Below are 25,039 nucleotides of genomic sequence, written 5' to 3'. Positions count from 1 at the left end.
CAGGGAATACAGTCACTATTTTATAATAATTTTAAATAGAGTATAATCTATAAAAATGTTGAATCATTATGTTATATATCTGAAAATAATATAATATTATAAACCAACTAGACTTAAATTAAAAAATAATGATCTGGCTACTACCTAATATCAAGTGTGACTTAAGAGCAATACATATATTTTTTTCAGATAACCAAAATATATTTCTTTTTTTTTTTTTTTTTTTTTGTCTTTTCTAGGGTTGCCTCCATGGCATATGGAGGTTCCCAGGCTAGGGGTCTTATTGGAACTATAGCCACTGGCCTACACCAGAGCCACAGAAATGCCAGATCTGAGCCATGTCTGTGACCTACCCCACAGCTCACGGCAACGCTGGATCCTTAACTCACTGAGCAAGGCCAGGGATCGAACCCGCAACCTCATCATTCCTAGTTGGATTTGTTAACCACTGAGCTATGACAGGAACTCCCCAAAATATATTTCTTATATATATTTGGCCTTTGTTCATAATTCCTTGCACACAGATCCCAAGATCCCAGAATTTCCTGAGAAATGAGAGCTATAGGAGCATCTTTTTTATACTATTTCCTCTCTTTGACCTCAGTTCTCAAATTGTTTCAGAACCATAAGATTGAAATGAGTGTGATGTTTTTCATAACAAGTCCCTTTCACCCCAATTGTGTTATTGAGTTGACTTTCAAAAGCACCTAAGGATGGGAGCTGATTGCCAGGGGAACCAACCAGGAATAGAGGATTGGAAAGTTCAGTCCCACACCTCTGACCTCTAGAGAAGAGAAAGGAGGTAGAGGTTGAATCGATCATCAGCGGCTGATGATTTAATCAACCATGCCTGTGTGATGAAGCCCTCATAAAACTCCAAAGGGTGAGGGTTCAGAGATCTTCCACAATGGTGAACAGAAGAAAAATCTGGGAGAGAAGCATGCTCAGCACATGAAAGCTGTGTGCCCTTTCCCCATACCTTGCCCTATGCATCCCTTCTATCGAGCTGTTCCTGAGTTATACACTTTTATAATAAACTAGGAATCCAGTAAGTAAAATGTTTCTCTGAGTTCTGTGAGCCACTCTAGCAGATGAAACAAATCCAAGGAGGGATCCAATCTATTGTCAATCTGTCAGAAGCACAGGTGACGATCTGGGCTTGAAACTGGCGTCTGAACTGAAGGAGGAGTAGTCTTGTAGACTGACCCCTTAACTCATGGAATCTGATGCTATCTCCTTACAGATAGTGTTAGACTTGAGTGGAATTGTAGGACACTCTGCTGGGGTTCAAGAATTTCTCATTGATGGGAAAACACCCTTCTCCTCCAAAATTAAAATGAACTATTACTGCTTAATCTTGAGATAATCTTCTGATGGCTTATAAAAATGAACAGCTTATAAATGATTGCCTCTGTGATCATTCACCCAAGGATGGGAAAGAAAAAACAAAGAAAACCATTCCTGGCTCCTATATCATATTGGTTAAATTAAGACCTTTACCTTACAAGGTCTTAATTTCATTGAGCTTCTGGTCTACGCATGAATGGGCACAGAGTTGGGGTACAAGGCATCTCATGTCCCAACATCAGCAGGGAAGTCCCAGGACTGGAGGTGAGGAGTGTGTGGTGTGGACATCGAGCAGGCACTCTCGGCTTGTGCCTGCATGAAGTCTGTCCTGGGCTACACACAGCTGGTCGAGCCCAGTGGCAGATGCAAGAGAGATAAGGCTGAATGGACTTGAAGCGGGGCATAAGACATTCCTTATATATACACTAAGGTATGAATAAGCCTTTCCTTACTGCTAGTATGTTTTCAACAATTCATGAGTATGATTACACCAACCTTACCACCCCCTAATAGGTGAGAGACTAAAATATGAAGATTTAATATAGCAGCCTCTCACTTACTCTGATTACAGAATCAAAACAATGAGATCAATTAGAACAAGCCTGAGTCATTTATGTAACAGATGATGCTTCAGCTTATTCGTTGGCTGGGTATGATGCCGAGTCACCACAGGGAACCCAGTGTGTGGTAACAGGTGACAGGAAGGTGTTTGCTTTGGGCAGCCATGTGAACAGCTTCCTCCATGGGAACTTGAACTTGATATCTTTTTAAATTTCTAGCCCAGAGTTAAGTTCTTCTTTCATTCTTTTCTTTTCTTTCTTTTTTTTTTTTTTTTTTTTTTTTTTGCACAAGACACCTTCTCCAGGATATACTTCACTTACCTCTTTCCTAAACAATCTTTTCTCCAGACAACTTTCCCCTCAACTCTCCCTGAAAACTCCATCACGATTTCCTGCCTAAAAAAAGATACAACTATTTTCTTCCTCCCCTCAGCTTTGAACAAATTCTGCTGTCCTATTTTTTTCATGTAATTTTTACTTAACACTTACTTTTAATACTTTTGTCATAAATGAATCCAGACTTGTCATGTGATTCTTCATGATCCAACTAAATAAGGACAGCCACAGACAGACCCCAAAATGTATTTAGAAAAGGCAAATTCACTTTGCCTCTGCCTTTACTCTTGCATTTTGCAATGCATCTGTTTTAGATTGCTCTCTCGTCACTCACTATCTAGAATTCTTTCAGAGTTATTTAAACATTTTAAATAAAACCCACTACAAAACAGCCCTCTAGGCCACCTATCTTCATTTCTTCTTATTTTGTTGAATATGCTAGTTTGCAAAATGTAATTAATTTTTCTTCTCTCATATGTCATTTTCTAAAAATACTCCTGACCTGCTGCGATTCTGAACTCCGTATTAGTCAACACACTCACAGTTTTTAATAAACTGTGTTCTTCTACTTTCACTTATGACCACTTTCTTAGCTACATCTTTTTTACACAACTAGCTCCTAATAGACCTTCTTTCCACCACACCTCTATCACTTCTCCAGGGTCAGCACTGTGACTTCTATTCTAGTTTTTTAGAATTTTTAATCCTTCATTCCACACTGGAATTAATTTCCAAGTACCATGGTGATGTGTGTTTGTTCTTATGGGTATAACAATATGTATCTGGCATTGTTCTAATTATGTTTCATGTATTAACTCATTTAACTCTCAATATAATTCTAGTTGCATTTTGCCAAATGAGGAGATGGATTTTTTTATACAATAAATAACTGACAGAGGTAAATGCCAGCCTAAGTAGTTTGCCTCCAGGCTGTTCATAATCACCACAGAAGAAAGAAGCCTGTGGCCAGGATGCAAAAGGGTGGAATTAAGCACAGTAACCCAAGCAGAGAATTTAGACAAGGAGACTTGCCATGTGGTCTTAGGGGTGAGGTCTTGTAAAGTGAAAGATTCTGGGTCTTACTGATCCACAGCCTGGTCAAAGTGAAGCTAGTTTTAGAAAGTTGATATTAATAAATAAATCTCTTGTAGCAGAAATCCATTTTATAAGTGATGTTATAACTATATTTAAAAAGAATCATTTCATAATCTGTGATAGTTAAAAGTATTGACTTGAAGAATATATGAGAAAAAGAATAATGCTTTTTATACCATATTTAATGGTTATTGCTGAGACTGAGGAATTAGTGGCAGTAGCTTCCCAAACAGTGGCTCTGGGAGTGGAGGACAAGGGATCATCAAACAGCTCAAGGTGAGAAGGGCTGCAGGTAGCAGCAGTGGCCCTAGTGAAGGATGTGCTCAAGGGGCTGAGATAGGGACACCAGTGATGATAGCAAAGTGCCAATAATGAAGAGATATTGAGGATCTATGGGCAAGGCAGAAATTCTCATTTTTTTCTAAGTCACTTTTTTTTTTTTTGTCTTTTTGCCTTTTCTAGGGCCGTTTCACATGGCATATGGTGGTTCCCAGGCTAGGGGTCTAATCAGAGCTGTAGCCGCTGGCCTATGCCAGAGCCACAGCAACGTGGGATCCGAGCTATGTCTGGGACCTACACCACAGCTCGCGACAATGCCGGATCCTTAACCCACTGAGCCAAGCCAGGGATCGAACCACAGCCTCATGGTTCCTAGTCGGATTCATTAACCACTGCGCCATGACAGGAACTTCTAAGTCACTTTTTCCTGGGACAAATTATTGACAATAAAGTACGTCCTTTAAAAAATTCTCATTATAAAAGAGAAGCAGCATTCAATTTCAGTTTATATTTCGTTTACTTTTCCTGAAACCTAAATGACCTTCAGTTTTGTAGAGACACTGTTCACGTGGTTGCCCATATAGAGTTCCAAATTGTACTGGCCAATAATGTCTGCATAATTTCTTCACTCCTGCCTTAGAAAAAATTCCTCTGAACTTCATCCTATCTCAGCCTCCATCTTCTAGCATATGGGCATTATTTATTATTTTCCTGTCATAAAATAAAGGCTTCCCTAGAAGGTTTTCAGTATAGAACCATGGCTGTTTTCAGGAAATTGCAAGTAAAATATTTTAAATGGGTTTCCTAACGATTAAGGCATTCATTATAAGACTAGCTAAGAGAAAAAAAAAAAATTCCCTCAAGTCTGCTTACTTCCCAGAAACAAAAATCCTAAATCATTCTTCATGACTTGACAGAAAATGCCAATACTATTTGCAAATGGTGGGTTTTCTTGGGTTATTACATACAAATCCCTTCATTTTAAACAAAAAGCTGTTTCCACCTCACTTTTGGAAAGCATCAACAACAGTAACACTTGCTCAGGCCTCATGGAGACTGATGCTTACAATTGTGTATTCAGATGATGACATCTGCCATGAAAGCATTGATCATTGTTCAATGCATGCACACTCAAATTTAAAGTTCAATTTTAGAGGCAGAGACTTTGTAGCACACCAAGATTTTACAGCTTGCTTTGATTGATTACTCTATTTCTCAATTAATACATGTTGGTTACTAGCCTGCTTTCTTTCTATCTTTCTATCAAAGTATATGTCATACTGAATATTACTTTCATTGGGCTAATATTTAGATGTGTACCTATCTTTCCTGGTCAACATAACAACAATAACAATGAGAATAGTGCTTTGGCTCTCTATAGGGTTATAGAGTTTAATGTGAAAACAGAATACTTTTTAGTTTGAAACCCTACACAATTCTGTGTAGGATTTCAGCTTGAGGGAAGGTGTTGAAAGTTATTTGTCAGAATCACTTGGAGAGGTTTTGCAGATCACATATATTAGTTTATTCTTTCCTTGTTCTCCTTTAGAAAATTCCTTTTGTAGAAGACCACAATTAATATATCTTTAGGGGTACTGAACTGAAAAAACAAAAAAGTTTTAACAGCCATGAATCAATATGGAAATAGGAACATGACTCAAGCAATTTCCCAAAGAAGAATCAAGTTTTGAATATTTTTGTTTTTAATCTAAATGATAAAAAAACAATGATTCTTCATTGAGAACTTGAACCTATCTTCCCTTTAGAAAGAAATAATAAACTATTCATTGACTTCCCAGAGACTACCCACTTGGATGAATAATGATGGGATTCAGCAATAATTTATACTGGTGTAGTGACAAAGCAGCAATGACTAGAGAGTTGCTCTGACCTTATATTTTTGTTCAAAAAAAGTTAGTTTATATTAAAGGTAAGAGTTTTATGGATAAAATACAGACTTAACCTAGGTTTCAACTGTAAGAGAACTAGGAGATATGATTAAATTCTGACCCTTTGCCTGTAATTATGGAGATCTCATCTTTAAAAATTCTTCTTTTTCTTCAATGATGCTTGACAGTCAGCTTGATTGTTTAAGGAGTTATCACAGTATTCTAGGTAATGATCCATTTAAAATATAACCCTTATCTTTAAGTAGTCACAGCCTAAGAAAACTTTTGACAATATAAATTATGAAACTTCATTCCATTATTGAGTATCTGCTTGTGCCAGATTCCACTCTAGCCATATAAAGATCGATATAGGAATGATGTTTTATGGACTGAATGTTTGTGTCCCTCCCAAATTTATAAGCACTAACTCCCAGTATGATGGTATGTAGGGGTGGGACCTGGGAGGGGACTTAGATTAAGTCTCATGACTTAAGGGTGGTGCCTTTATGGAAGTGGTATCCTTGTAAGATGAAGAGATGAAAGAACTCTCTCTTTGCACATAGATACCGAGGAAAAGCCATGTGAGCACACAGCACACAGCAAGATGTCAGCCCTTTGTAAGCCAGGAAGAAGGCCCTCATCAAGAACCAAATCTGCTGGTACCCTGGAATTTGCAACGTCTAGAACTGTGATAAACAAATGTCTCCATTTAAGCCATCCAGTCTATGGAATTTTATTATAGGAGCCCAAGTTGACTAAAACTAATGGTTTCTGCTCTCAAGAAACAATCTAATGAGGAACCAACTTTATATAAGTATCTTGTGCTTGTAAACCTCTAAGATTCAAGAAGGCCAAAGTCTAAAGTATTTGTGGTGTGGGAAACTTGGTTAGGAATATTTTATCCTTTAAGGTAGAAGAGATGGAAAGGGCCTGAAAATCATGTCATAGATCATGTCGCAAAAGGTTCAATGGGACATATTAGGACTGCGATATGTGATTAAAGACAAAGATGAAGTATATTATATCTTCAAGAGTTCAGAAGGTTCTCAAGTGGAGCAAAGAAGAGGTTGATTTCAATTTGTGCTCAAGAGTGTGGAAATTTCTGGAAGATGATATTACTTTCATAACCAAAAGTAATTTTCCAATAAATAGATGTGTCCACTCTCGAAAACTATTGCCTGTACAATAATTAACTAGTTATTGAAAAATATACTTTGAAGGTTATTTATGCCTTGGTTGGGAAATTGGGTTACAGTGTCTCTCAGTTCTCTTCAAACTCTAAATTGTAAAATTTAATTTTGGGATTTTGCATTTAATTTACTGCATGTTATCAGATTCAAGTCATATTTTATAGAATGTACAATATATATAAATCAAATGAAATAATGCCATTTGCAGCAACATGGATGCAACTAGAGATTCTCATACTAAGTGAAGCAAGTCAGAAAGAGAAAGGCAAATACCATATGATATCACTTATATATGGAATCTAATATATGGACAAATGAACCTATCTTCAGAATAGAAACAGACTCAACAGACATGGAGAGCAGACTTGTGGTTGCTCTGGTGGGGGGAAGGAATGAGATGGACAGAGAGTTTGGGTTACTAGAGGAAAACTATTATATTTAGAATGGATAAGCAATGAGGTCCTGCTGTACAGCACAGGGAACTATATTCAGTCAGTTGTGATAAAATATGATGGAAGATAATATGAGAAAAAGAATGTATATGTGTATGACTGGGTCACTTTGCTGTATAGCATAAATTGACAGAACATTATAAATCAACTATAATAAAAATATGTATGTATATGTCATGCACGATAATGTTAAATAACAAAGAATGATAACTATAAAAGAAGTTTAAAATCCATTTCATGATTTTTTTAAAGAAATTGTTGTATTATATTGGAGCTGGTGGGAGTATTTAAGTACATTACATTGTTGTCATGTTCATACCCATTTATGATATAGTTTGCTAATAGAATATAAAAAGACCAAAAGAAATTTAACCTCATCTAGAAAAAGGAGCATGTCTCTTTTTTTCTAGAGATTTTATGTTAGTATTATTTTGTTGTATCTATTTGTGGTTTAAAACATGGTCTTCATATAAAGTTTTATTGCTAGTGGCCAACTGTCAAATATCACAAAACTGGATGCCTTGTGCAATTGCAAGCTTTGTGTAAGTGAGAATTTTACAAAAGTAATTAACAAAGCACACTGAGTATAATAATCAATGCTAACAACAGTCATGTAGATAAAATCATTTGCATAAACAAAATATCCTAACTAGTGTGAATTCTTTCCTGATGAAACATAGGAACAATAGATGATAACCTGTTCAATATCTTTAATTCTGAGCAACACTTCCAGTGCTGATACTAGTTTAAGAAATCTGTCATATGCAACTACTTTGGGAGATGAACATGTTTAATGCTTTCTTCATATTGGCACTATTAAGCTTTCAATAACATCTTTTGGATGCTTGCCGTTTAACTCTGTACCATATGTAAGTTTTAGTCAATTCCTTTTAGATAAATACCTAATTCATTCAAAAATATGAATGCATACTGTATGTATCTACATAGCAAAGATACATCTATCTAGGCAGATAGATGGACAGATATATCAGTATCTATCTATAGACATATTTATATCTGTCTATATTTATATTGTTGACAGTGATAAAAATGCCAAAACTACTGGGTTAGGCAACTTAGAAATGTATTTATTACTCACATAAAAGAACCAAGGTACCAGTGCAGCAGCATATGGTCAGAGATTCAGGATTTTTTTTTTATCTCTCTGCTTATCCATCATCAGCACAAGACTTCTTTATTTTTCTAGATGGCTGACTCAGTTCAGGCATCACACTGCATCCTAGTAAGTAAGAAAAAGAAAGAAGAGTCAGCAAGCACAAGTCAGGGAGATTTTCTGAAGGCTGCCTACCATAACAGCACATCCATGTTATAGGCCAGATGTTTAGTCACTTGACCACACCCTGCAATTTTAAACAGCTGAAAACAATAAATTTCTGAAAAAGTGATAACTGATATTATACAGGGTGTCTGTCATGCCTTACTTAAACAACCTCTGAAAAGTTTTTTTAAAAATTATAGATAGTCTGTCCTAGGTAAGTGGTTTTTGGTCATTTCGGAAAATATAGAGGTTGAGAGCTAGAAGAATGATACAGAGCCACATAAAAATGATTCTCTTTTAATGTCTTAAAAAGACCCCCAAGCAAGAACTTTGGAGCAGGAAGCTATTTCTCTTTTAGTAATCTACATATTGAAATTGTTCTTCTAATGATAAAACTGTAGATCTTTTAATCTGGGAACTTGTTAGCTATAACCAATTCCAATGTCCTCAGAAAACTGAAGTTGAGATTATATGGTTTGTGTAAGAACACAAATAATGTTTAATCTTTATTGGCTACTATGTACCAGGAAGCCTTTTAAATATGTTATTGCATTTGATCTTCACAAGAATTCTATGAAATTGATACTTCTATTATCTCTCTTTAGAAATGAGGAAACTGGTGAACAGAGAGGTTAAGTACATTATTTCTGTTCACAGGGCCATGAGGATGCTGAGACAGGTCTTGAATCCTGTTGCAGGATCAAAGCGCTCATTCTTGACACCAGACATGCTTTCAATCATTCATCAGTACAAACAGTCCTGGACTTAAAGCTTGGAGATGCTCATTTTAAATCGGGTTCCTCCTTCTGCTGTGCAGTGAGACCTCATTAGGCATTTAGAGTTCCACCGGCATGTCCTACCTCTCCTACTTCTAACATCACTCTCCAGGAAAATACCTAGAGTTGTTCTTTAACTTCTCAGACTCCTCTCTGGTCTTTAAGTTTACCCCCAAGTAAATTTCCTGAAACCCCAGGCTCTCTGTAGCATTTTTTTCTTCTCCAAACTCAATTGCCTATGTTAAAAACCAGACAACAGGCTCAAAACAGTTGCTTATGTTAAGATCCATATCAGGAAACTGAGACTTAATTACTTTGGGCTCTCCCATAAATAGAATCCTAAAGCAGTCAACCAGGAATTGTCTGATCAGTACTAGGCAGATAATCTGCCTGATAGAGCCCTGCCAGCCCCTAAAGGAAAGTAACCTTGTGATATCCAGCTCATATATTTTATATTTGCCTAGTATAATTTCCTTGTTCCAGCTCCCTTCTGCCTATAAGTCTTTCATTTTGTACCGCTCCTTTAGTGCCTTTCTATCTGCTAGATTGGATGTTGCCCAATTCAAATTGATTTTTGCTCAAATAAACTCTTTAAAATATTTAATGTGCTTCAGTTTATCTTCTAACACCTGTAACTCAAACCTCTCCTTTTCTCAAACCTTTCCCATTGCCTTACCTTCAGGCTCTCAGCACTATTCTCCCACATCCCATCCTCATCCCCTTAGGGATTTGACCCCTGCCAATGTCATTGGAATCAACACTTACTCTCCATCCTCAACTTTGTCTAAGAGCCAGGCTGGCCTTGCAGGTCCTACAAAGCAACATGATTCTATTCCACCAGGGCCTTCACGCTTGCTATTCCTTCTTATGAAATATTCTCCATCCTTCTCCATTTATCAATTAAATCCAACCTGCAGCATTGGCATCATTTGGAAGTTTGCTGGAAATACCGAATCTCAATTCTCTGTCCCAGGTAAACTGTACCAGAATCTGCATTTTAATAAGATCCCCAGGGGATTCAAATGTACATTAAAGATTAAGAAGTCCTACCCTTTCAGAGCGCTCCTCCCAATTATAATGTCATGCTTGGAATCCATTGTTTAGTAAAGATCTTCCTCTTAGGAAGGTGAGCCCCACGGGGGCAAGGGCCTCATCTTTCTTTTTCACTGCTTTATTCACACTTCCTGGCACAGTGCCTTGCATAAAATAAACTCAAAAATAATTACTGAACAATCAACACATTTCATGTATTTTGTATGAGCAAAAAACTCTTATATACATATACATCTAAATGATCAGAACAGCCCAGTGAAGATGACCTCTTGCCATAAAATTGCTTAAATTCGCATTTTCTCTAAAAAGTAAAATAGTGTCATTATTATAGCACCTTACATAGAACATAATATTTTATGCTATATCAATTCCATATAAAAGGGAAATTTAAACTTTGACATGTGTTAAAGTTTTAAAAGTTTACCGAAATACCCAACAAATGTACTATTAAATGATTGTTAAAAAAAAAATGGCATCTAGCTGGTGGACAAAATAGATAATACATTTTTCAATTGTTTGCTAGCTATAAGGTTGAAATCAAAGAAATCTTTTTTTTTGCAATGAGAGGCAATGCTATTTTTTCTACCTCTTAAAATACATTTATAGGCATGATACTTAAATCTGTATTTGAAAGGCTGAAGTCCTACTAAGAACACTGTAAGGAACTGAAAGTTTATTTCTTCCATCAACTATAATGGAAACTACTGATTCCTATTTACTACTACTACCATGAAGCACAAAATGAAGCAATAACTATTTCAGATACTGTTAAAAGCATATCCAGTGGACAAGATAAATTTTCTCTTTAAGGTTGTGGTCACCATTAAATCAAAGCCTCTCAAACAGTATGAAAGTTGGGGTTGGTATTTCTTGCATGTTCTCTCTAGCTGGGTGTGATACGGACTCTAAAATGTTCTGAGCCAGTGACACTTAACAAGCCAATCAACTTTGATCTAATAAGACACTACTGTTCTTGCATGAGCCCATAGTTTGTCTTTGATTTTGTTTTTCTGAGCAAGTCTTGATGATTATCTCTTTCACCTTATACTTAGGTTTCAGATGATTGGGTGGCTCAGTCCCTGAATCATTGGCCTGGAACCTTGATTAGAATCCTGTTGTTACCTGCTCAACTTAAAAGTCTTTCTCAATTTATAAAAGAAGCTTAGAAATGAGAAGTTCTCAGTGAAACATATTTAGTAATTGAAGTTTCTGGCAAATTGCAGTCAGGAGAATCTCTCTCTCTAAGGCTTCCACAGATATCTTTTAAGCTTACAGAGTTTCTGATTGAGCGGTGATGGAATAGCTTCTTTCCCAAAGAAAAATGAGGAGCCAGGAAAGGCACAGCTTATCGGGGATACAGGTTTCAAGCCTGTAGGTCAGCACCTGTGATTTCAAGGGAAATAAGTGCAAAGTTCTGGGCTTCCCAGCTATCTGGAAATTTTGCATTTCTTTTTAAAATGGAATCCACTATGTCTATAGTAGAATCTAGCATGTTTATATAATCGTTATACAAAAGTTTAAGTGAATCATTTTAAAACATGCTTTTTGTTGTCATTCTTACTGCATCCTTCTCAGAATAAAGGGAAATGTGCCTTACAAACATCAGAAGGCAGAGATTTCCAAGCCATTTAATATTCTATCTTATACATTATTTTTCTTTTCTAGGCAGCCATTCTAATATTGAATTTATTATCTGCAGCAGCAAATTATTTTTTTCCATCCATTATTTATCTGTGGCTTGAAATACTTAATTTACCTTGGTTATCTCTACAGAAGACTGAAATCCTGACGTGAATTACTTTAGTACTCTGCAACATCAAGGAATTAGCTGCAGGAGAAAAAAAATATATAATCACATCAAAGGTGTGACTCCCACTTTTTAGCAAGCACACTTGTTGGCACCTTACTTTGTGACCTTTGATCTGCTTAGTTGTGCCACAATATGCTTCATCTTTATGACTTAGAAATTTAGATATCCAGCACAAATGAACATCTCCTCAGAAAAGAAAATCATGGACTTGGAGAAGAGACTTGTGGTTGCCTGATGGGAGGGGGAGGGAGTGGGAGGGATCGGGAGCTTGGGCTTATCAGACACAACCTAGAATAGATTTACAAGGAGATCCTGCTGAATAGCATTGAGAATTATGTCTAGATACTCATGTCGCAACAGAAGAAAGGGTGGGGGAAAAAACTGTAACTGCAATGTATACATCTAAGGATAACCTGACCCCCTTGCTGTACAGTGGGAAAATAAAAAAAAATTAAAAAAAAAAAAAGAAATTTAACAAGCATGGCTACACTAACCATCAGACAGATTAATTTCGCTAAAGTAAAATGACTGTTATCTTGTTTGACATGTGCTGCTGTGATATAGAGGTTATTTGAATGGTCTGCTGAAACCCTCAAGGAGCACAGTCATGCAACTCCAGCTCATGTTCAACCAATACATCTAGAGGCTTCAATCAATTGAGCTGTGTTATTGAAACACTCCTTTCAAAGTAATCTAAATAATATCTGCATTTTATTAGAAAAGGAAAGCATTTATTCTTACAAATAGTTCACCTAAGAATGCATTGACTTTGGCAGCAATGCTGCACTCAGGTGTAATAAAATGGATGAGCCCATATAATAAAATTTATGGAACCAGAGTGAATTCAATTTATTTGAATATGCTCAGTTATGTTTTTGTTTATTCCCATAGCAGATGTTTAATTTACAAACCAGGCAATTACGACAGCTCTTCCAAACAAATAAGAGCAGATTAGTCAAACGTTCACATCAATTTTTATGTTTATCATTAGTTTTATGAGGTGTCATGAATATTCAGTGGTAAGAAAAACTATCATTATGGTACCTGGAAAACCTCAAAATGATGTTTTGCATCTCTAAATGCTATTTTCCCCTTTTTGATAAAGCTATTAATGTGTGTTGTTTCTTATTACAAGTTGGGCTTCCAGGCTGCAATGAAAAAAGACTCATTCTCTCCAGGGATTGCACATTCTTATCAGTGTGCTGATGGCATTTTTGTGGAAAGTATGCGACAATGTATAGGTGATCATATTTTGATTTTCATTAGGCAGATAAAAGACTTATTTGTGCATTCTGTAACCTTACTGTGCAGATTTTATAAAAATTTCATTTTGCTTAAAAATAACTCATCACACTTGTATTTCTGAGTTTAATTTGCTTCCTCTTGATTCATCTTTTGTTCTACCAAGGGGAAGTTTTACTTTTCCACACATCAGAATTGTTGTGGCTCTTAATGTGAAGCTGTAGATAGGAAGTCTGAACATGCCACTTTATGAGGGAGGTCCTCACACAGCAGTTTTATTTTTCTTTTATGTGCTTAAACTGTCAGAATAAAAAGACTGTAGCTCCATTACGAATCAGTAAAACTACAGAGCATCATCCATAAACAAGGAAGCAATATATTCAGGCTGGCTGCTTTTGAATGGATTGTGCTTTGACAAGCTCTACCCTAAAAGTGGGGAAACGTCCTTAATATCTTAACCTGATTCCCACAATGCATTGTTTCCCCATTCCATTGTAACTTTCCTTATCCTGTTACAAACCTTCCATTGTAATGGCAGATTTCTTGTCATTAATCAGCATTCAGATGGAAAAGAAAATTACAAGATCAATGTGTTAAAAAGCTCTAGAGGGAATAGCTTCAATAGAAATATTTTCAATGTAAATTATACCAAATGTTCACTGAAACAGAAACTGGCAGAAAACATGGTTTTATCATTAAAGCTACTTTGAACTGACCTATAATATCATAATTTTTTTGTGTGCTTTTAGGGCCACACCCACGGCATATGGAGGTTCTCAGGCTAGGGGTTGAATCAGAGCTATAGCTGCTGGCCTATGCCATAGCCACAGCAATGCCAGATCCAAGCCACATCTGTGACCTATACCACCGCTCATGGCAATCTCGGATCCTTACCCCACTGAGCAAGGCCAGGGATGGAACCTGCATCCTCGTGGATACCAGTCAGATTTGTTTCCACTGATCCATGATGGGAACTCCCATAATTTTGGGGGGTTTTGTTGTTTTCTCACCAGCACAGCATTTTTTGACAACAACCCAAACATAATCTACTTATTTGTCATTAGTTACAATTAGTTATAGTATAAACTTCCCAGGAATTTTACCTTTAAAAATAGCTTTATTTCATATATATATATATATGAAATATATACAGGTGTGTATATGTGTATATGTATATATGTACACACATATCCCATACACAGTAATTATACATTTTGAATTCAAACATAGGCCATATCAAAATACTAATTAGTCTATAGTCATCTCTCAGATTCTTACTGAACCTTCTAAAAGCATTAGTCCTTTTGAATTCAAAACCGAGTCAGAACTGGTTTACATGTACCCATGATGTTTATCTAAAAGGTAATTTTTAACAGACACACACACTGTTTGACTAGGCTTGTTTTAGCTAATCCATTTCCATCAATTAGGTGGAGGATAATAGACTTAAAGTTAATTAATTAATTTATTTATTTATTTTGTCTTTTTGGCATTTCTTGAGCCGCTCCCGTGGCATATGGAGGTTCCCAGGCTAGGGGTCGAATTAGAGCTGTAGCCACCGGCCTACGCCAGAGCCACAGCAACGCAGGATCCAAGCCAAGTCTGCAACCTACACCACAGCTCACGGCAACGCCGGATCGTTAACCCACTGAGCAAGGCCAGGGATCGAACCCACAACCTCATGGTTCCTAGTCGGATTTGTTAACCACTACGCCACCATGGGAACTCCCTTAAAGTTAATTTATAAGATATTTCTTTTTAATCTTGCATTTTAGATCAACTAATAACAATGATGTGAAGGGGATGACAGAAATGAGTGTTAGACACCAAAAAATATAAGCCTTAGCAAGGAAGCCCACAAAAATAGATTCCTCACAGCTCTGAATCTACTGTCCAGCAAAAGCAGTGTCATTCTGTGGAAGTAGCAAATAACTTTTCCGGAGGAAGAAAAGCTAGATTCACAAGCAAACAGACAGGAAGTCTACTGATAAATAATTGCACCTGATATATTGCTAGCCAGTATTCTCCTAGGAATCTAGGAACTGCAAAAAGCAGTATGCCATGGGTTTTTAAGATTATAAAAGTTCTGAGAGTATGAATTACTAGTGAGCCTTGCTTTCTTTTAACAGGAATACATCCTTTTAGATTGAAGGCTGGTAAGATTGTCTAGTAATTTTGCATACCAGTCTGTTACAATGAACATAATGGCCTCTTAAAATGACAGAATGATATTCTTTATAAAATGCAAACCAAGCAGTTCACATTTATAGTTGCTGTACTAATAAAAGTGTTCTGAATGGATTTCAAAGTTTGCTTCTAACACTGTTTGCTTTGAACCTTTATTTTTAATCTCATCATTGTTCTGCAGTGGCAAACATTCCTTTCCTATAAGACAAAGACTTTTGACTTCCATAAAAAAGTGCAAAGGAAAATCCCTTATTTTTAAGAGTTTTCATAATAACTATAGATTGCAATTATTAAATGCATTTCAAAATCTGTCACTTTAGACTGTTAAGCAATAGGCATTAAAGTTCTTATGGATGTAATGTGGGGAATTTGTCTATCTAATGTATTTACCACATTTTCCGAGTTATTTAGACGTCTTAATTGTTAGATTTTTGGTAGTTTCAAGCTATTAAAACATGTCAGTGGGAGTTCCCATTGTGGCTCAGTGGGTTAAGGTCATGACATTGTCTATGTAAAGATGTGGGTTCAATCCCTGGCCTCACTTAGTGAGTTAAGGATCCGGAATTGCCCCAAGCTGCAGCATAGGTTGCAGAGGAGGCTCAGATCTGTTGTCGCTGTGGCTGTGATGTAGGCTGTAACTGCAGCCCCATTTCAACCCCTATCCTAGGAACATCCTTATGCCACAGGTGCAGCCTTAAAAAGGAAAAAAATGTAGGTGCCATTTATTTCCTTGTTTTAATAAAGCAAATGTGCTTAAATAAAATACTGAAAACATAAAAATAATATAAAAAAACTTTTGAATACTGGCAACTATCAATTCTTTTTTGCTTTACCAAAGGTTTAAATGTTTTATGTAAAGCAGTTTTTCTTTCTTAAAAAGTAATATTTTAGTACAGTGTCTTATATACATGCCTAAAAAAAGATTTTCATTACTGCTTTTCATGTTTATAATATTAAGTTATAAAAATGTATTCATTAATATGTTCTTAAGAATAAGATGGACTTTTTATCGTATTCAATTCTGAAAATAGACAGCAGCAACAATCTTATAGATGCAAAACAATATGCTAGAAGGAACACTGGACAGAAAATGTAGATTGTCAGTCAAGTTATACAATTTCTTATTCTTTCATGCATTCATTTATTCAACATTGAGTTATTAAATGAATCCTTTACTTTACACCTGTAATTTTTTAATTAAAGTAATATAAATATAAATGCCCCCTATTGCTTGATGAGGACAAATTATAGTGTGAGAAATGGACTTACCGTGTGAAAATTGGGAGAACAAATGCTGAGCCTGTTTCCTTAGATGTGGTATGAGAGGCAATACTGAGTGTCTCTAAAACACTTGTCACTTTTTTTTTAATAGTTATTTCCCCAATACAACTTTTTTTTCTACTATACAGCATGGTGACCCAGTTACACATACATGTACACATTCTATTTTTGCATATTATCATGCTCCATCATAAGTGACTAGACATAGTTCCCAGTGCTACACAGCAGGATTGATAATCCATTTCAAAGGCAGTAGTTTGTATCTAGTAACCCCAACCTCCCAATCCACCCCACTCCCTCCCCCTCCACCTTAGCACCACAAGTCTATTCTCCAAGTCCATAATTTTCTTTTCTGTGGAAAGGTTCATTTGTGCCTTATATTAGATTCCAGATATAAGTGATATCATATGGTATTTGTCCTTCTCTCTCTGACTTACGTCACTCAGTATGAGAGTCTCTAGTGCCATCCATGTTGCTATAAATGGCATTATTTCATTCTTTTTATGGCTGAGTAGTATTCCATTGTGTATATATACCACAACTTCGTAATCCAATCACCTGTTGATGGACATTTGGGTTTATTCCATGTCTTGGCTATTGTGAATAGAGCTGCAATGAACATGAGGGTGCATGTGTCTTTTTTAAGGAAAGTTCTGTCCAGATATATGCCCAAGAGTGGGATGGCTGGGTCATAAGGTAGTTCTATGTATAGATTTCTAAGGTATCTCCATACTGTTCTCCATAGTGGTTGTACCAGCTTACATTCCCACCAACAGTGCAGGAGGGTTCCCTTTTATCCACACCCCCTCCAGCATTTGTTATTTGTGGACTTATTAATGATGGCCATTCTGACTGGTGTGAGGTGGTATCTCATGGTAGTTTTGATTTGGCATTTCTCTAATAATCAGGGATGTGGAGCATTTTTTCATGTGTTTGTGGGCCATCTGTATATCTTCTTTGGAGAAATGTCTATTCAGGTCTTTTGCCCATTTTTCCATTGGGTTGTTGGCCTTTTTGCTGTTGAGTTGTATAAGTTGTTTGTATAATTTAGAGATTAAGCCCTTGGCAGTTGCATCATTTGAACCTATTTTCTCCCATTCTGTGAGTTGTCTTTTTGTTTTCTTTTTGGTTTCCTTTGCTGTGCAGAAGCCTGTCAGTTTGATTAGGTCCCATTGGTTTATTTTCGCTCTTATTTCTGTTGCTTTGGGAGACTGACCTGAGAAAATATTCATAAGGTTGATGTCAGAAAATGTTTTGCTTATGTTCTCTTCCAGGAGTTTGATGGTGTCTTGTCTTATATTTTTTTATATTCTTTGGTTGCTTTTTTTTTTTTTTTTTTTTTTTTTTTTTCTGGCTGCACCTGTAGCATGTGGAAATTCCCAAGCCAGGGACTGAAACTGCACCATAGCAGCAAACCAAGCCACTGAGGTGATGAAGCTGCGTCCTTAACCCACTGCATCACAAGAGAACTCCTGTGACTTTTTACATTCTTTAATTTGTCCACATTGGTTATTTTTCAAAGGTTAAAATAAGCTATAACCTAATGAATAAACTTCTTATTTAGAATTTATCTAAACTTATATATATGTTAAGCCCATTTGAATGTTATGAAATATATTTATAATTATCTCCTAACAATGTGTTCAATGATCAATTATAACTAATTTGAGGGTTCTTTTATTGAGATATAATGGATATATATAAGATTATATTAGTTTCAGGTATACAACATAATGATTCAATGTTTATATATATTGTGAAATGGTCACCACATTAAGCCTGGTTAACATCCAAAACCACACGTAGTTTAGTTTTTTTCCTTGTGATGAAATCTACTCTATCAACTTTCAAATATACTGTACAGTACTATTAGCTATATGCTGTACATAACATCTGCAGAATTTATTTATCTTATAACTAGAACTGTGTACTTTTTGACCACCTTCACTCATTTTACTCTTCCTTCACCCACCACTTCTGGTTACCACCATCTGTTCTTTTTCCGTATGGGTTTATTAGATGTTACAAATTAACATATTTCCATTTTCATATTATGAAAGCTAAAAGGAAATATCACACAACATCCCAAATGAGGTAATCAAAATGAGATGTTTCTACTTACTTGTATACACTTGTATTCAGTTACTGAATTTCTCTTATGATATTTTGGACTACATCTGCTCAGTGGTAGAAAACATTATGGTAAAATAAAAAATAACATGTTTACTGTCAATGATAGTTTTGAAATATGGAATTGGTCATTGTTTTCTTTCTTAAATACTCTTCCAGTTTTATATCTATTTCTTTATTGACCCTCTATGGATTAGTTTCCCAAGCTGCTTTCCTCTTAACCCTTGTTCCAGTTTTACACAAATAAATAATGCACACATTTTTTAAAAAGATTATCTAAATTAATTCATTAAAGTTGCTTTCCTCAGCTTGACTCTTTAAAGGTCAAATGGCCACATGATATTGAAGTTGCAGGGGACTTCAGAAATCATCTGGAGTTATTCTCTTCTAAAATGTCACTGGGAGACAACAATCTTGTCCTTTCTGAAATCATTTGGGTGAAAAGAGTGCAGCCTTTTCACTGCTGGCCAGCTCTAATTGCTAGAAAATGTTTCTTTAGCTTTCTAAATTCTGCTTTGGGAGAGGGAAAGACAGTTAGTTGTGTTCTCCCACTTCCAAATGTTAAAATTAATGGGGGGCATATTTTTGCAAATAGTTATCAATAGGAGCAGACAGTAAAAAAAGCCGTCTCTTCCTGAGGCAGAATGCCATAGCAGCCCAAGGCCCCATGGGCTTCCACTGGGGGCAGGGGAGGTCCCCTGGGGAGGGTGTCTTACAATAAAGACCTTGAAGGGAGGGTCAGAATGGGGAGTTCCTGTTGTGGCTCAGCCACAACGAATCCGACTGACTAGTTCATGAGGAGTCAGGTTTGACCCCTGGCCCTGATCAGTGGTGTTGCCATGAGCTATGGTTAGGTCACAGATGCCATTCAGATCTGGTGCTGCTGTGGCTATGGCATATGCTTGTAGCTGCAGCTCCAATTCGACCCTTAGCCTGGGAACTTCTGTGTGCTGCAGGTGTAGCCCTTAAAAAGAGAGAGAGAGAATGGGCAAAATTAAGAAAAGTGATATTTAAGGAAAAAAGCATTCCAATGATAGGGAAAAAGGACTAGAAGGGGAAAATAGGGTGTTTTGTATTTGTTTTGAGAAACAATGAGAGTGTATGGCCTTGTGTGCATAGGGACAGCAGAAGAACATATGAAAAATATAACATCAAGAAGGTAAATTTATTCTAAGTCACAGTTATTCATACATGCTGCTAATAATTCTGAATTCTTTTTTTTCCTCTCTCTCCCTCCTTCCTCCCTGCTGTAACCTGTAAAGTTATAAGCTAGCTAACTCTCAAAGATAGTTGACTTTACAAAATTACAAAAACTTCAGGCTTTGTAGTTGTGCACCTTAACCAACTAAAAATTTAATACCACTATATGTCCTTCTGTTTAGAAATTTTAAATATGTATTTTGTAACAAGGATCAATCACTTACCAGCTTGGACACATTATTTAACCTCCTGGAGTATCAATGTTCTTCTGTTAAAATAGGTAACTATAAAAGAACTAACCCAATAGGGTCATTGAGCAGAATATATATGTATACATATGTAAAAAATATCTTATTTTGCCTATGACTGGCAATGATAAATATTATTTAAACTTTAGCTATTGTTAGTAGGATTACTATTAATATATCACTTGAATAAATTAAAATTATCATTAAATCTATAAAAAACTGTAAACACACATTAAAAGAAATGTTTAAAACACAGTAAATAAATTTACTACTCTAGAAACTAGACAGGTCATTTGAAGTAAGAGTTTTTGGTTTTTGGTTTGGGGTTTTGTTTTTCAGCTGCACCTGAGGCGTGGGGAAGTTCCTGGGCCAGGGATCCAATCTATGCTACAGCAGCAACTTGGGTCACTATAGTGACATGGCCAGATACTTAACCTGCTGTACCACAAGGGAACTACAAGGAAGAACATGTATTATTACATCATTCCTTCTCTAATTTATCTTTGAGACAAAAGAACACTGAAAAGAACGCTTTGTCTTTGAGACAAAAGAACTTGTCATTTGCACCAAAAAAATGGACAGGCAATGTTACTTACCAGCCCAACTAACGTTTAGCAATTTTCAAACCCAAAGGAACAGTTCTGGACATGTTCTGTTTGAGTTCCCAATAATCTGAGTTGGTTATCCTCTAAGTCAGCTTTGAAGAGTTGACTCTGGAGTTCCCTTCATGGCGCAGTGGTTAACGAATCCGACTAGGAACCATAAGGTTGCGGGTTCAGTCCCTGCTCTTGCTCGGACTGAAAGATCCGGCGTTGCCTTGAGCTGTGGTGTAGGTTGCAGACGCGGCTTGGATCCTGCGTTGCTGTGGCTCTGGAGTAGGCCACTACAGCTCCAATTCGACCCCTAGCCTGGGAACCTCCATATGCCGTGGGAGCGGCCCAAGAAATGCCAAAAAGACAAAAAAAAGCTGACTCTGCTCAAACAAAACTAGGTTACCTGTGAATTGCCTTAGGTAAGGGACATATTCTATATTGTGATTTGCTGTGAACTGCAAATCAAGACCAACTCATGGAGGTGACTTACTTACAGAAATTAATTTGCTTTAAGTAGAGAAAAGTTTCTAATATTAAAAAAAAAAAGTGAAAGTGTAAAATAAATTGAACTGCCGTAATATAATGAAAACTCTATCATTTGCATGCCTAAACTCTGTCCTATACTATATCCTAACTCCACCCCTAGAAGTGTAATTTTGAGCAAGGTAGATGCTCGTTGCTTTTGTTCCATTATTAGTAACAAAGAGACCAGAAACTAACCTACCTTACAGTGCTGCTTAAGGATTTTTATCAGGTGATCCTTGCATATTAACAACAGTAGCTAGCATATGTTGACCATTATTTTGTTGTTTTTCAAAATATTGATACCATGTAAACTCTTCTGATTTTTGACTTTACTTTGGTTGTTATATAGGTAATATTTACAATTAATATTTGGATATATGCAGAGAAATAAACATTTACTAAATATAAAGCATAAATCACCCAGTCCTAATAGACTGATGACAGGTACTCCTAGTCTAACTCAGGCCCTCCAGCTTTTGCAGGACACGTTCCTCTTGTGCTTATTCTTTTATTTAATTAGTATTTATTATGTATCTGATATGTTTTAGGTATTCTGCTTCGGCTGAGCACATGGCAAATAAGCCACAGGTTTTAGCGGAAATTCCAGTAATGAGTGTCTTTATGCTTTTGGACTACATTTTAAGGACCTGTTGTTATAAAGTAATGAAAAAAAGAGGAAAACATTTTGCAAAACTGAGATTTGAAAAATTGTTTACTTTTGGTTGCTGCTGTAATAAATGTACTTAAAACAAAGGATTTTCTGCTACCATCAGCCACTACACATACTTTCTTGTTCATCCATGCATCCCAAGCATGTAGAACTCATCAGATATTCAACAAGAGAAAGAATTACAAAACATTAAAATTGCCAGTGATGTTCTGATAATGTTTAATAACCACTTCTCTGGGGAAGGGGCTGATCTGAAGCATTCACTGGCCAATTTCTGATTTTCTGTGGAATGAAATTCACCATGGGCAATATCAAGCTTCTGATGTAGCAATGATTAATGCACATTTCTGAACACTTAACAATTAGCTCTTGCAAGTGAATTTATACAAGCTTCAGCTAAAATATATATGCGTTTATTCCTGGTTAAACATCAAAAACAGAATCCATCATATACATATTGTCTCTATTTATAATTACAGAATATTTTTTCTAGATTATTGGACACCGTTTCAACAGAAAGTTTCAATTTAAAGTATTGAAACTATTCTAAAAATTTTAACTTAATTCCCTATCAACCCCTTGAGGCATGTTCAATAATTTTACCTATTTTACAAATGAGGAAACTGAGGCATAGAATAGTTAACTTGCTGTAGGTCACAGAGCTAATAAATGACAAGACTGGAATTCCAACCCTCTCAATTCGCTTCCAAAGCCTGAATTCATAATCATCATGTTACATTGCCCCTTGAATGATGAGGATGATAAAATACCGGCCTATGTTTCTTCTCAGACTTGTACCCAACAGTAAGGATTTGATGACTGATCAATTCCTTGTTTTTTCCCTCTCTCTGGTTATTTATTTGTTCCTTTGTTTAAATGAAGCATCATAATAGTCAGGAGATAGGGCCAAGAGGAAAAACAGCTGTGGAACCTTTGAAGATTTAATTCTGGAGTTGTGTAATGGTCATTTGTCTACTGGAGAAGCCAGGTAAATATCTAACAGCCTAGAGAAGTAGTACACATTTCTTCTATATACCCACAATTCAATTATATTACAGACCAATAATTCCTCACTTGTGCTTCCCTAGGAACTAGAAGTATTACACTGAGGGGGAAAGTCTTTATTCTGTTTCTCAACACTGACAGGAAAAAGAGGCTATAATAAATAAACTTCAATAATTACTAAGAACTAAATTTTAAATTAAAAAATATTTTTCTAATGTATTTACTATATTTCATCTTCAGCCTAAAGTGAATACTAATTTTTCCATATATTAAATCTACCCTTGATCTGCTCTTCTGTACCAATTTTTCTTTGAGCACTGAACAATCAAAGAGAATTTATTATCCATGTATTTATAAAATGTTTATCAAACAAGAGACCTGGGTACTTTAGGCAATACAGTAACTTGTGAAAAATCATGTACCTTAGACTTGTCAACTGAATTCCCCAGGGCCATCCTCTCTCTAACAACAGAACAGAATTCTTACTGCTAGTTAAATGTTATTTCACCACCTCAAATTTATCATCATAGAATCTTTTTACTTTCCACATGAAAGAAAAAGTTCTATAGGACACCAAAATTGTTAAAACTAAATATTAGTTAAAATATCTATAGTAAATAATAATTACTATTATTAAAATATCTATAGTATGTGAGTTAGTATTAAACATCTGTAGTAGGGGTGCGGGCCGAGGGTTTGGAATGGAAATGCTATAAAAAATGGATTGTGATAATCACTGTACAACTACAAATGTAATAAAATGAGTTAAAAAATTTATTGTAGAATCCTAGTGTTAGAGGCTTTCTCAAGATGTTGGTTGTAGCCAAAAACAAATCAAATTCCTTGTGCAGTAGTACATCTAAATTCATCTCTTACCACCTTGCTGTCTGATTCTTCCTTGGAGAAGTCGGGGTGGGAATGCAGCCACAGCCAGGCAATTTCCAGGGAAGGACCAAAAGCACCAAGCACTCAAGTCCTGAAAGGGATGCCAGGGTTAAATAAAGTCTAGACACAAACCTAAGACAAATACACCAAAAGGGTGAATGAGAAAGAGAGAGCCCAAAGTAATAAGATGGAAATACCAGAAAAGGAGGGAGAGAGAGAAACAAAAAGCAGCCCAACAGATGCCTGGATGTCTCCAAGGGCCTTCTCTGTGGGACTGCACTTACACTTGAGGGGGAATTAGGTTCGTGAGAAAGGGTCCTTACTTGGTAAGCATTATTCTATGAATAGAGAATCAGAAAACATATAGGAGAATAAGATGTGGCTGAATATCTCATTTCTGCCTTAGGAAATTAGGAGGAGAATACATGCTCAATTTTCATGCTTCTCAACCCACTGTAGAAACCAGGGATCAGAAGGAGAAAAAAATTGTACAGGTATTAGCTGGACTGAAATAGTCCATATCCCTTAGGCTGTCTTTTCAAAACATGAAACTGCAGTGAGTGAACAGCACAGGAATGAGGGTGTGGCCACAGGCATGTTATCCATTTATTACTTTTTCTTCAAATACCTAAATGCCAGTGTCACCATGTAATTTCACACAATTTTATTCTTTTGCATTTTTTTTTATTTTTATTTTTTGTCTTTTTGCCATTTCTAGGGCTGCTTCTGCGGCATATGGAGGTTCCCAGGCTAGGGGTCTATTCGGAGCTATAGCCACCGGTCTACACCACAGCTCACGGCAACGCCGGAACCTTAACCCACTGAGCAAGGCCAGGTATTGAACCTGCAACCTCATGATTCCTCGTCGGATTCGTTAACCAATGAGCCACGATGGGAACTCCCTCTTTTGCATTTTTTATTGTTGTTTTGGATATTAACAATAAAGGAAAATAATACCATTTAATTTATTGGACAACTGGCAAAGTTTTTAAGTACAATATAACAAT

General features: G+C 36.2%; 1 protein-coding gene across 12 annotated transcripts in view; it reads right to left on the bottom strand.

Annotated features, from left to right (window-relative positions):
• LOC146406165 (uncharacterized) overlaps positions 1 to 25,039 on the bottom strand; it is an 888,277-nt gene that overhangs the window by 184,397 nt on the left and 678,841 nt on the right. For 8 of the 12 annotated variants that reach the window (XM_084963630.1, XM_084963627.1, XM_084963621.1 and 5 more), the window contains 2 exons: positions 24,024 to 24,123; positions 8,248 to 8,388 (listed from right to left, as the gene is read on the bottom strand). In XM_084963630.1, the coding sequence (XP_084819756.1) occupies positions 8,370 to 8,388; positions 24,024 to 24,123 (119 nt within the window). In that variant the 3' untranslated portion in view covers positions 8,248 to 8,369. Of the gene's footprint in view, positions 1 to 8,247; positions 8,389 to 10,253; positions 10,400 to 12,012; positions 12,085 to 24,023; positions 24,124 to 25,039 lie in introns of all 12 variants that reach the window. The other 4 variants (XM_084963663.1, XM_084963680.1, XM_084963668.1 and 1 more) reach the window with 1 other exon arrangement.

Source organism: Sus scrofa, chromosome 1, assembly GCF_054392235.1.
Source record: "Sus scrofa isolate SSC_HxYL_T2T_F1_AM1 chromosome 1, Sscrofa_HxYL_maternal_Yorkshire_Landrace_v2.0, whole genome shotgun sequence".
In the NCBI taxonomy this organism is placed as follows: domain Eukaryota; kingdom Metazoa; phylum Chordata; class Mammalia; order Artiodactyla; family Suidae; genus Sus; species Sus scrofa.
Note: the sequence above shows the minus strand (reverse complement) of the source record. Positions and strands in the feature narration are given on the sequence as shown.